Source organism: Malaclemys terrapin, chromosome 25 (assembly GCF_027887155.1).
Source record: "Malaclemys terrapin pileata isolate rMalTer1 chromosome 25, rMalTer1.hap1, whole genome shotgun sequence".
NCBI lineage: Eukaryota > Metazoa > Chordata > Testudines > Emydidae > Malaclemys > Malaclemys terrapin.
The window spans coordinates 305,470-318,393 of record NC_071529.1 but is presented as its reverse complement, the minus strand read 5'-3'; the positions used below and the strand labels follow the sequence as shown (position 1 = coordinate 318,393).

The 12,924-nt window shown below is 48.6% G+C and overlaps 1 protein-coding gene across 3 annotated transcripts in view; it reads left to right on the top strand.

Annotated features, from left to right (window-relative positions):
* LOC128828964 (zinc finger protein 300-like) overlaps positions 1–12,924 on the top strand; it is a 48,182-nt gene that overhangs the window by 22,724 nt on the left and 12,534 nt on the right. For all 3 annotated transcript variants that reach the window (XM_054014009.1, XM_054014008.1, XM_054014007.1), the window contains exon 4: positions 8,488–8,601. In XM_054014009.1, coding sequence (XP_053869984.1) covers positions 8,488–8,601 — 114 coding nt within the window. The remainder of the gene's footprint in view (positions 1–8,487; positions 8,602–12,924) is intronic.

The window sequence follows — 12,924 nt, the reverse complement described above, 5'->3', positions numbered from 1 at the left end:
ATTTTGCGTAAGTTGGAAATGTATCTCCGAGCATTATGTAAAAAACAAAAACCCTCCTATTTCTATCTTACAGAACTTTTTCTGTAAGTGCGGATTTGTGTAGGCCGAGTCTTGCATAACCCGGGGAGCGTCTGTAGTGGAGCTGTGGGGATCACGCTACAAAAGGCAAAGCCTTGGAAGTCGCACATTATGGTTATGACTGTACTGCTGCTGGGAGACATCCTCTCAGCCTGAATCCACAGACTTGCACTAGCAGCCGTGGTAGGGGGACCTGGGCCCATCCGACTCCACTGCGTCCCGACCCAGAGTCCTAACAGTGGCAGCATGGTCCGCCACTGGGCTAGTGTGGAATCCAATCGCAACATGCTGACCTTACCTGGGTGGGAGATACCACTCACTCTACCTCCAGGGGTCACTTCCTACTGGGTTTCCTGAAGCTGCAGTCCATATGACATTGGGGTCTCTGGGCTCCTCAGCACAGGTAACTCCCTCGGACTTCTACTCCAGCCGGTCAGCTGTAGGCAGCACATCTCCGGTCTGTGTCTCAGAATCTCTGGCTCCCGCAGACAAAGGGCTGTAACAGCTTCTGGGCTGGAGCCTCCACCAGGCATTGTCCTTCCTTGGCTGTCAGTGCAGACTGAGCTGGGCTGCTGTCCTTTATAGAAGCACAGCAGTTGGAGCATGCCGAGCATAGTGTGAGGGGCAGGACTTCCTCTCCCATAATGTGGGATTAATCCTTTCTTGCCTAATGCATGGTATGCACACCCTGTCATAGGGGTCCAGTAGTCTGGAAAGCTTGAGAGCCACTGGTATAGAGGAGTCTAGCTTATTCAGGAAAGCAGAAGCAGGGTGAAAAGGGAGGAGGTGCTGCATTATATGTTAAAAATATATATGCTTGTTCTCAGGTCCAGAAAAGGGTGGGAAGCAGACCAGCTGAGGTTCTCTAGGTAAAGATAACAGAAATAAAAAATAGGGGTGACCCCATGGTTGGGGTCTACTATAAATCAGGAAGAGAAGGTGGATGAGGTATTTCTAGAGCAAGTAACAGAAATAGCCAAAACACAAGACCGGGTAGTCATAACAGACTTAAACTACCCCAATATCTGTTGGGAAAATAATACAGCAAAACACACAATTTCCAGTAAGTTCTTGGAGTTACTGGGGACAACCTTTTTGTTCAAGAGAGTGGCAGAAGTAACCATGGGGACAGCTATTTCAGACTTCTATATGGTGAGAAGGGAGGAATTGGCAGGAAATCTGAAGGTGGAAGGCAATTTGGGTGAAAGTGAACATGCAATCATAGATTTTGTGATTCTAAGGAAAGAAAGGAGTGAGAGCAGCAGAATAAGGACTTCTAAAGAACAGACTTGAACAAACTAAGAGAACTGGTAGGTACAGTCTTATGGGAAGAAACTCTAAGGGAAAAATGAGTTCAGGAGAGCTGGCACTTTGTCAAGGAGATAATATCAAAGGCATAACTGCAAACTAAGGTGTTGTGAAGGAAAGAAAGGAAGAATAGTAAGAGACCAAAATAGCACCACAGGAGCTCTTGAATGACCTGAAAATCAAATTTTGAATCCTACATAAAATGGAAACATCGACAAATTGCAGTGGAGGAGTATAGAAGGAGAGCACAAGCTTGTAGGGACAAAATCAGAAAGGCTAATTCAGTCCAGGAGCCTAAAGCACAAATGAAATACACCGACTGTTGTATATATGTTAAGGGAATTCTTAAGAGTACAGTGGTCAATTGATCTTTGTCCACTGAAGTTAGTAGAATAAGTAATCATAGTAATTAGGTCTGTGAAGCAATTAAAAAAAATAATTGCGATTAAAAAAATTGCAATTAATCACATGATTAATCATGCTGTTAATAATAGAATACAGTGCTATTTATTTAAATATTTTTGAATGTTTTCTACATTTTCAAATATATTGAATTCAATTACAACACAGAATACGAAGTGTAAAGTGCTCACTTCATATTTATTTTTATTACAAATATTTGCACTGTAAAAAACAAAGAAATAGTATTTTTCAATTCACCTAATAATTGACTGTAGTGCAATCTCTTTATCATAAAAGTTGAACTCACAAATGTCTTCATGTGACAGGTGATCAGCAGGCAATGGTTTTTCCTGAGAGTGCAGCTTCCGTAGGTTTGGTGTGGAGGAGAGAAGTTGCCTTCCCCTCCCCTCAAGGATTTCCTATGTATCCACCTTAACTTGTATAGGGCCTGGTCTACACTATGAGTTTAGGTCGAATTTAGCAGCGTTAAATTGAATTAAGCCTGGACACGTCCACACGACGAAGCCCTTTTTTTCTACTTAAAGGGCCCTTTAAACCGGTTTCTTTACTCCACCTCCGACGAAAGGATTAGCGCTAAAATCGGCCTTTGCGGGTCGGATTTGGGGTAGTGTGGACGGAATTCGACGTTATTGGCCTCCGGGAGCTATCCCACAGTGCTTCATTGTGACCGCTCTGGACAGCACTCTCAACTCAGATGCACTGACCAGGTAGACAGGAAAAGCCCTGCGAACTTTTTAATTTCATTTCCTGTTTGCCCAGCGTGGAGAGCACAGGTGACCACGCAGAGCTCATCAGCACAGGTAACCATGATGGAGTCCCAGGATCGCAAAAGAGCTCCAGCATGGACAGAACGGGAGGTACGGGATCTGCTCGCCATATGGGGAGACGAATCAGTGCTAGCTGAACTCCGTAGCAGTAAACAAAATGGCAAAATATTAGAAAATGTCTCAAAGGCCATGAAGGACAGAGGCCATAACAGGGACGCACAGCAGTGCCGTGTGAAAATTAAGGAGCTAAGGCAAGCCTACCACAAAGCCAGAGAGGCAAACGGAAGGTCCAGGGCAGAGCCGCAGACATGCCGCTTCTACGCGGAGCTGTATGCCATGCTAGGGGGTGCAGCCACCACTACCCCAACCGTGTGCTTTGACTCCATCAATGGAGAATCATGTAACAGGGAAGCGGGTTCGGGGTACGAGGAAGATGATGATGAAGATAGCTCACAGCAAGGAAGTGGAGAAACCGGTTTCCCCAACAGCCAGGATATGTTTATCACCCTGGACCTGGAACCAGTAACCCCTGAATTCATCCAAGGCCTGCTCCCAGACCCTGAGGGCACACAAGGGACCTCTGGGGAGTGTACCTTTGTAAATATTACACATGGTTTAAAAGCAAGCGTGATTAATTTGCCCTGGCATTCGCGGCCAGTACAGCTACTGGAAAAGTCTGTTAACATGTATGGGGATGGAGTGGAAATCCTCCAGGGACATCTCCAGAAAGCTCTCCTTCATGTACTCCCAAAGCCTTTGCAAAAGGTTTCTGGGGAGGGCTGCCTTATCACGTCCGCCATGGTAGAATACTTTACCACACCAGGCCAATAGCACGTAGTCTGGAATCATTGCATAACAAAGCATGGCAGTGTATGGTCCCGGTGTTTGCTGGCATGCAGACAACATCCATTCCTTATCTCCCTTTGTTATCCTCAGGAGAGTGATATCATTCACGGTCACCTGGTTGAAATGGGGTGATTTTATTAAGGGGACATTCAGAGGTGCCCGTTCCTGCTCGGCTGAACAGAAATGTTCCCCGCTGTTAGCCACGCGATGGGTGTGTGTGTGTGTGTGTGTGTGTGTGTGTGTGTGAAGTGATCATCCCAGAGAATTGGGTGGGGGGGGGGGCCCTTGGGTTTGTGCTGCATGTTAACCCGGAAACCGCAGCCCCTCCTTTTACATTGCAAACCCATTTTAAATGGCCAACCCAACGGGTGCTTGGTATGGAAAATGAGGGCACTACTGTTTGAAACCATTCCCACATGTTAAGAAGGTTAAAAAAGCCAAAAGACTGTGGCTTACCATGGCTGCCTGCAAGCCGAAATCTGTTGCCTGGCACTGTGTGAGTGATCTCTCACACCAAACCGGCAGGCCCTCAATATAAGAGGAAAAATGCGACCTTGTAACGAAAGCACATGTGCTGTGTAATGTGAACAGCAAAATTTAACGTGAAAGAGTGTACCCATTGTTCTTTAAAATGTGTCTTTTTTAACCACCTCTCCCTTCTCCACCAGCTGCAAATGTTCTCCTTCACAGAGGCTAGTGAAGATTAGAAGGAGAAAACGGTGGACTCGGGATTATATGTTCTCAGAGCTCCAGATGTCCTCCCACGCTGACAGAGCACAGCAGAATGTGTGGAGGCAGTCAATGTCAGAGTGCAAAAAAGCACAATATGAACGAGAGGAGAAGTGGCGGGCTGAAGAGAGCAAGTGACGAGCTGAAGAGGATAGGTGGCGTCAGCTTGCAGACAGAAGGCATCAAACTGATATGCTCCAGCGTATGGTTGAGCTGCAGGAAAGGCAGCAGGAGCAGAGACCGTCGCTACAGCCCCTGTGTAACCAACAGCCCTCCTCCCCAAGTTCCATAGCCTCCTCACCCAGACTCCCAAGAACGCAGTGGGGGGGGCCTCTGGCCACCCAGTCACTCCACCCCAGATGATTGCCCGAGCATCGGAAGGCTGGCCTTCAATAAGTTTTAAAGTTTTAAACTGCAGTGTGTCCTTTTCCTTCCCTCCTCCCCCACCCCTCCCGGGCTACCTTGGCAATTATCCCCCTAGTTGTGTGATGAATTAATAAAGAATGCATGAATGTGAAGTAACAATGACTTTATTGCCTCTGCAAGCGGTGCTCGAAGGGGGAGGGAAGGGTGGTTAGTTTACAGGGAAGTAGAGTGAACCGGGGGGGGGGGGGGGGGGGGGGGAGGGTTCATCAAGGAGAAACAAACAGAAGTTTCACACAGTAGCCTGGCCAGTCACAAAACTTGTTTTCAAAGCTTCTCTGATGTGCACCGCACCCTGCTGTACTCTCCTAACCGCCCTGGTGTCTGGCTGCGCGTAATCAGCAGCCAGGCGATTTGCCTCAATCTCCCACCCTGCCATAAATGTCTCCCCCCTACTCTCACAGATATTGTGGAGTGCACAGCAAGCAGCAATAACAGTGGGGATATTGGTTTCGCTGAGGTCTATCCGAGTCAATAAACTGCACCAGTGCGCTTTTAAACGTCCAAATGCACATTCCACCACCATTCGGCACTTGCTTAGCCTGTAGTTGAACAGGTCCTGACTACTGTCCAGGCTGCCTGTGTATGGCTTCATGAGCCATGGCATTAAGGGGTAGGCTGGGTCTCCAAGGATAACGATCGGCATTTCAACATCCCCAACGGTTATTTTCTGGTCCGGGAAGAAAGTCCCTTCCTCCAGCTTTTGAAACAGACCAGAGTTTCTGAAGACGCGAGCATCATGTACCTTTCCCGGCCATCCCACGTTGATGTTAGTGAAATGTCCCTTGCGATCCACCAGGGCTTGCAGCAGCATTGAAAAGTACCCCTTGCGGTTTATGTACTCGGTGGCTTGGTACTCCGGTGACAAGATAGGGATATGGGTTCCGTCTATCGCCCCACCAAAGTTTGGGAATCCCATTGCAGCAAAGCCATCCACTATGACCTGCACGTTTCCCAGAGTCACTACCCTTGATATCAGCAGGTCTTTGATTACGTTGGCTACTTGGATCACAGAAGCCCGCACAGTAGATTTGCCCACTCCAAATTGATTCCCGACTGACCGGTAGCTGTCTGGCGTTGCAAGCTTCCACAGGGCTATCGCCACTCGCTTCTCAACTGTGAGGGCTGCTCTCATCTTGGTATTCTGGCGCTTCAGGGCAGGGGAAAGCAAGTCACAAAGTTCCAGGAAAGTGCCCTTACGCATGCAAAAGTTTTGCAGCCACTGGGAATCGTCCCACACCTGCAACACGATGCGGTCCCACCAGTCTGTGCTTGTTTCCTGGGCCCAGAATTGGCGTTCCATGCCATGAACCTGCCCCAGTAACACCATGATTTGCACATTGCTGGGGCCTGTACTTTGTGAGAGGTCTATGTCCTTGTCAATTTCCTCATCACTCTCGTCGCCACGCTGCAATCGCCTCCTCGCCTGGTTTTGCTTTGGCATGTTCTGGCTCTGCATATACTCCAGGACAATGCGCGTGGTGTTCATAGTGCTCATAATTGCCGCGGTGATCTGAGCGGGCTCCATGATCCCAGTGCTATGGCATCTGGGCTGAAAAAAGGCGTGAAACTAGTGTCTGACGGAGGGAGGGAGGGGCGAGTGACAACATGGCTTACAGGGAATTAAAATCAACAAAGGTGGGTGTGCATCAGGGAGAAACACAAACAACTGTCACACAGAATGGCCCCCCCCAGAGATTGAACTCAAAACCCTGGGTTTAGCGGGCCATTGATTTCACGGAGGGAGGGGGAAGCAAATGAATACAGAACAAATCTGGTCCATCTATTTTTTACATCTTAAGCTGGCAGCAGACAGTACAGCATGACTGATCGCCATCGGCATCTTCTGGATACTTGGCAGAAGATGCTGTACTACAACTGCTAGCCATCATCGTCAAGACGGTTCAATAGGACTGCCAGCAGGACTGAGTCTCCAGGAGACAAAACATGTCTGCCCAGGTGCCTCTGATTGAACTCACTGAGGAATATTACAGTGACGGATATCAATCGTAATACACCATCTACTGCCAAAAGGCAAGGAGCTGTGTAGCAATGCAGCCCCACGTCTGCCAGTGCCCAGATAGCCGATGATGGCTACCAGTCATACTGCACCGTCTACTGCCAAAAGGCAATTAGCTGCTGCTGTGTAGCAATGCAGTACCACGTCTGCCAGCACCCAGATGACATATGGTGACGGTGAGCTCAGCTGAGCTGAGCGGGCTCCATGCTTGCCGTGGTATGTTGTCTGCACAGGTAACCCAGGTAAAAAGGCGTGAATTGATTGTCTGATGTTGCTCTGATGGAGGGAGAGGGGCCTGATGCCATGTACCCAGAACCCCCCGCAACACTGTTTTTGCATCATCAGGCATTGGGATCTCAACCCAGAATTCCAATGGGTGGCGGAGACTGCGGGAACTGTGGGATAGCTACCCACAGTGCAACGCTCCGGAAGTCGACACTAGCCTTGGTACTGTGGATGTGGTCCACCAACTTAATGCACTTAGAGCATTTTATGTGGGGACACACACAATCGACTGTATAAAACCGATTTCTATAAAACCGGCTTCTATAAATTTGAGCTAATTTCGTAGTGTAGACATACCCTAGGACATTATTTCAAAGGGTCCTTTGAAGCTCATAATACTTCCTAGGGTTTATGTTAGCCAGGTCTTCTGCCCGGAGATGTTACAGACCATCCCACAGTAATAAGTGCGCACACTTATTTTTTATGCAATGAACTCCTAAGATACTGAAATGTATTCAGTAAGGTTTGACTTAATTTGGTAAGGATGGTCCAGGATATTGCAGGAAATTGCCATCCATGTCACACTCGTGTCTGTGTGTATCCATCTGTCCCTTGTTTTATTCCTAGATTGTCAGATCTTTGGGGCAGAGACAGTTTTTGTTCTGTGTTTGTAGAATGTCCATCAGAATGGGATCCTGGTCCATGACTAGCGCTACTAGGTGCTACAGTAATAGAAATAACAATGGGGAGGTTCTGGGCAGTGGGAGGGAGGGTGTTAGAAAGCTAGGCATGGGAAGGTTTGGGGCAAAGCACTCCTGTGAGCTTGGAGGGCTGAGAGCAGTGGTAAGGGGCTGGGATGCCATGGAACAGCTGCTATATGGAGTTAGGATGCTGTGGAGGGCTGGAAGAACTGGAACTCAAGGATCTGGATGGGTTGGTGCTGGTTAGAGAAAAGGGAGCATGGGTGCTGGGTAGCGGGTGCCCCAGGAAATAGGGATGCTAGCAATGGGAGGGAGCAAAGGGACACATTTCTGGCAGGAGTTCTTGGGAATCAGGACCAAGGAACAATTGAGACATTGGGCTGATGGGGTAGAAGTGGTTGGGGAGCAGGAAATTTGGGGGAACTGGTAGCAAGGAGTGCAATGGGCAGTGAGAGGGGAGGAGAGAACACAAGTAGTGGTTTCTCCTCGGGTCCCAAGAGGTGTGGAAGGGTGAGAGCGGCTGGAGGAAGGGGTGTGGGGGTCATAGTGATTGGCAGGGCAAGCTGCCTCTCTCTGCCCTTCCTCGTCTCTCTGAATGCCCCTCTCTCAGCTGTCAGGCCTCGTGCCTCTCCCCCCCCTGCACTGTCTGTGGGCCTCTGTCAGTAAGAAGCAGGTCCAGGGGCTTCCCCTCTGTCTAGAGTCTTCCCTTTCTGGGACATGGAGTTAGCTGCTCTGGTTTTTAGGAGTCCCTTTGATCGTGAATGTCTGGCTGTATGTTCCCAGTAGATATGGGATCAGTTACATCCCTCATTAGAAGAGTGTCCTGCACCTTTGAGCATCTGGGGAGCTGGCCCCAAGATTTTACTGATTTAAAATGGGCTGGGGTTGAAATAACAGAAGTTGTTTTGTGTGTGACAAATGTCCCATGAATTCATCTTATCTCACTTGTCTTCTTTCCCCTGGGCAGAGTTTCCAGTTTCCAAACCTGATATCATCTTCCAGCTGGAACCAGGGGAAGAGCTGTTGTCCCCAGATCTCCAGGGCTCAGAGGAAAGAGAGATCCTGAGAGACATCTGCACAGGTGAGGAGTCGTTAAACTGTTAGTGCCTGAAGGAATCTGCTGGGATTCCCAACAAAGACCTTATGAGTTCTCTGGATTCAGGATTGTCCCCAGCAGGTGTCCTATCCTCAGGGCAGATATTGCTCATGGCTTCCTACTTGGGCTTTCAAATGATTAAAAAAAATAATTGCAATTAATCATGGAGTTAAAAAAAAGTTGTGATTAATTCAGTTTTAATCACACTGTTAATCAGTAATAAAATGCCAGTTTGAATTTGCTATAAATATGTTGGATGTTTTTCTACATCTTCCTACATTTTGAATTCAATGATAACAGATTTCAAGGTGTACAGTTGCTCACTTAATATTATCTTTTCATAGAATCATAGAATATCAGAGTTGGAAGGGACCTCAAGAGGTCATCTAGTCCAACCCCCTGCTCAAAGCAGGACCAATTCCCAGCTAAATCATCCCAGCCAGGGCTTTGTCAAGCCGGGCCTTAAAAACCTCCAAGGAAGGAGACTCCACCACTTCCCTAGGTAATGCATTCCAGTGTTTCACCACCCTCCTAGTGAAATAGTTTTTCCTGATATCCAACCTGGACCTCCCCCACTGCAACTTGAGACCATTGCTCCTTGTTCTGTCATCTGCCACCACTGAGAACAGCCGAGCTCCATCCTCTTTGGAACCCCCCTTCAGGTAGTTGAAGGCTGCTATCAAATCCCCCCTCATTCTTCTCTTCTGCAGACTAAACAATCCCAGTTCCCTCAGCCTCTCCTCATAAGTCATGTGCTCCAGACCCCTAATCATTTTTGTTGCCCTCCGCTGGACTCTTTCCAATTTTTCCACATCCTTCTTGTAGTGTGGGGCCCAAAACTGGACACAGTATTCCAGATGAGGCCTCACCAATGTCGAATAAAGGGGAACGATCACGTTCCTCAATCTGCTGGCAATGCCCCTACTTATACAGCCCAAAATGCCGTTAGCCTTCTTGGCAACAAGAGCACACTGTTGACTCATATCCAGCTTCTCGTCCACTGTGACCCCTAGGTCCTTTTCTGCAGAACTGCTACCTAGCCTTTCGGTCCCTAGTCTGTAGCAGTGCATGGGATTCTTCCGTCCTAAGTGCAGGACTCTGCACTTGTCCTTGTTGAACCTCATCAGGTTTTTTTCGGCCCAATCCTCTAATTTGTCTAGGTCCCTCTGTATCCGATCCCTACCCTCTAGTGTATCTACCATGCCTCCTAGTTTAGTGTCATCTGCAAACTTGCTGAGAGTGCAGTCCACACCATCCTCCAGATCATTAATAAAGATATTAAACAAAACCGGCCCCAGGACCGACCCTTGGGGCACTCCGCTTGAAACTGGCTGCCAACTAGACATGAAGCCATTGATCACTACCCGTTTAGCCCGACGATCTTGCCAGCTTTCTATCCACCTTACAGTCCATTCATCCAGCCCATACTTCTTTAACTTGGCAGCAAGAATACTGTGGGAGACCATATCAAAAGCTTTGCTAAAGTCAAGGAATAACACATCCACTGCTTTCCCCTCATCCACAGAGCCAGTTATCTCATCATAGAAGGCAATTAGGTTAGTCAGACACGACTTCCCCTTGGTGAATCCATGCTGACTGTTCCTGATCACTTTCCTCTCCTCTAAATGTTTCATAATTGATTCCTTGAGGACCTGCTCCATGATTTTTCCAGGGACTGAGGTGAGGCTGATTGGCCTGTAGTTCCCCGGATCCTCCTTCTTCCCTTTTTTAAAGATGGGCACTACATTAGCCTTTTTCCAGTCATCTGGGACCTCCCCCGATCGCCATGAGTTTTCAAAAATAATGGCTAATGGCTCTGCAATCTCACCCGCCAACTCCTTTAGCACCCTCGGATGCAGCGCATCCGGCCCCATGGACTTGTGCACGTCCAGTTTTTCTAAATAGTCCCGAACCACTTCTTTCTCCACAGAGGGTTGGTCACCTTCTCCCCATGCTGTACTGCCCAGTGCAGCAATCTGGGAGCTGACCTTGTGCGTGAAGACAGAGGCAAAAAAATCATTGAGTACATTAGCTTTTTCCACATCCTCGGTCACTAGGTTGCCTCTCTCATTCAGTAAGGGGCCCACACTTTCCTTGATTTTCTTCTTGTTGCTAACATACCTGAAGAAACCCTTCTTGTTACTCTTAACATCTCTTGCTAACTGCACCTCCAAGTGTGATTTGGCCTTCCTGATTTCACTCCTGCACGCCTGAGCAATATTTTTATACTCCTCCCTGGTCATTTGTCCAATCTTCCACTTCTTGTAAGCTTCTTTTTTGCGTTTAAGATCATCAAGGATTTCACTGTTTAGCCAAGCTGGTCGCCTGCCATATTTACTATTCTTTCTACACATCGGGATGGTTTGTTCCTGCAACCTCAATAAGGATTCTTTAAAATACAGCCAGCTCTCCTGGACCCCTTTGCCCTTCATGTTATTCTCCCAGGGGATCCTGCCCATCTGTTCCCTGAGGGAGTCAAAGTCTGCTTTTCTGAAGTCCAGGGTCCGTATTCTGCTGCTCTCCTTTCTTCCTTGTGTCAGGATCCTGAACTCGACCATCTCATGGTCACTGCCTCCCAGGTTCCCATCCACTTTTGCTTCCCCTACTAGTTCTTCCCTGTTTGTGAGTAGCAAGTCAAGAAAAGCTTTGCCCCTAGTTGGTTCCTCCAGCACTTGCACCAGGAAATTGTCCCCTACACTTTCCAAAAATTTCCTGGATTGCCTGTGCACCGCTGTATTGCTCTCCCAGCAGATATCAGGGTGATTAAAGTCTCCCATGAGAACCAGGGCCTGCGATCTAGCAACTTCTGCTAGTTGCCAGAAGAAAGCCTCGTCCACCTCATCCCCCTGGTCTGGTGGTCTATATCAGACTCCAACCACGACATCACCCTTGTTGCTCACACTTCTCAACTTTATCCAGAGACTCTCAGGTTTTTCTGCAGTTTCATACCGGAGCTCTGAGCAGTCATACTCCTCTCTTACATACAACGCAACTCCCCCACCTTTTCTGCCCTGCCTGTCCTTCCTGAACAGTTTATATCCATCCATGACAGTACTCCAGTCATGTGAGTTATCCCACCAAGTCTCTGTTATTCCAATCACATCATAGTTCCCTGACTGTGCCAGGACTTCCAGTTCTCCCTGCTTGTTTCCCAGGCTTCTTGCATTTGTGTATAGACACTTAAGATAACTCATCGATGGTCCCTCTTTCTCAGCATGAGACAGGAGTCCTCCCCTCTTGCGCTCTCCTGCTTATGCTTCCTCCTAGGATCCCATTTCCCCACTTACCTCAGGGCTTTGGTCTCCTTCCCCCGGTGAACCTAGTTTAAAGCCCTCCTCACTAGGTTAGCCAGCCTGCTGGCGAAGATGCTCTTCCCTCTCTTCGTTAGGTGGAGCCCATCTCTGCCTAGCACTCCTTCTTCTTGGAACACCATCCCATGGTCGAAGAATCCAAAGCCTTCTCTCCGACACCACCTGCGTAGCCATTCGTTGACTTCCACGATTCGACGGTCTCTACCCCGGCCTTTTCCTTGCACAGGGAGGATGGACGAGAACACCACTTGCGCCTCCTTTATCCTTCTTCCCAGAGCCACGTAGTCTGCAGTGATCCGCTCAAGGTCATTCTTGGCAGTATCATTGGTGCCCACGTGGAGAAGCAGGAAGGGGTAGCGATCCGAGGGCTTGATGAGTCTCGGCAGTCTCTCCGTCACATCGTGCATCCTAGCTCCTGGCAAGCAGCAGACCTCTCGGTTTTCCCGGTCGGGGCGGCAGATAGATGACTCAGTCCCCCTGAGGAGGGAATCCCCGACCACCACCACCCTCCTCCTCCTCTTGGGAGTGGTGGTCGTGGAACCCCCATCCCTAGGACAGTGCATCTTTTGCCTTCCAATCGGTGGAGTCTCCTTCTGCTCCCTTCCCTCAGATGGGTCATCTAGTCCACTCTCCGCATTAGTACCTGTAGAGAGAACATGGAAATGATTGCTCACCTGTATCTCCATTGCTGGTGCATGGACGCTCCTCTTTCTCCTTCTGGAGGTCACATGCTGCCAAACCTCCTCACAATCCTTCTGTCCCTGCTGCGCCTGCTCTGAATCTTCAGAACATTGTGGCCGTAGAAGCATCTCCTGACGTCTGTCCAGGAAATCTTCATTTTCCCTTATGCAACGCAGAGTCGACACTCGTTTCTCCAGCCCTCGAACCTTCTCTTCCAATATGGAGACCAGCTTGCACTTTGTACAGACAAAGTCGCTTCTGTCCTGTGGAAGAAAGACAAACATGGCACATCCTGTGCAGGTTACAACAGCTGATC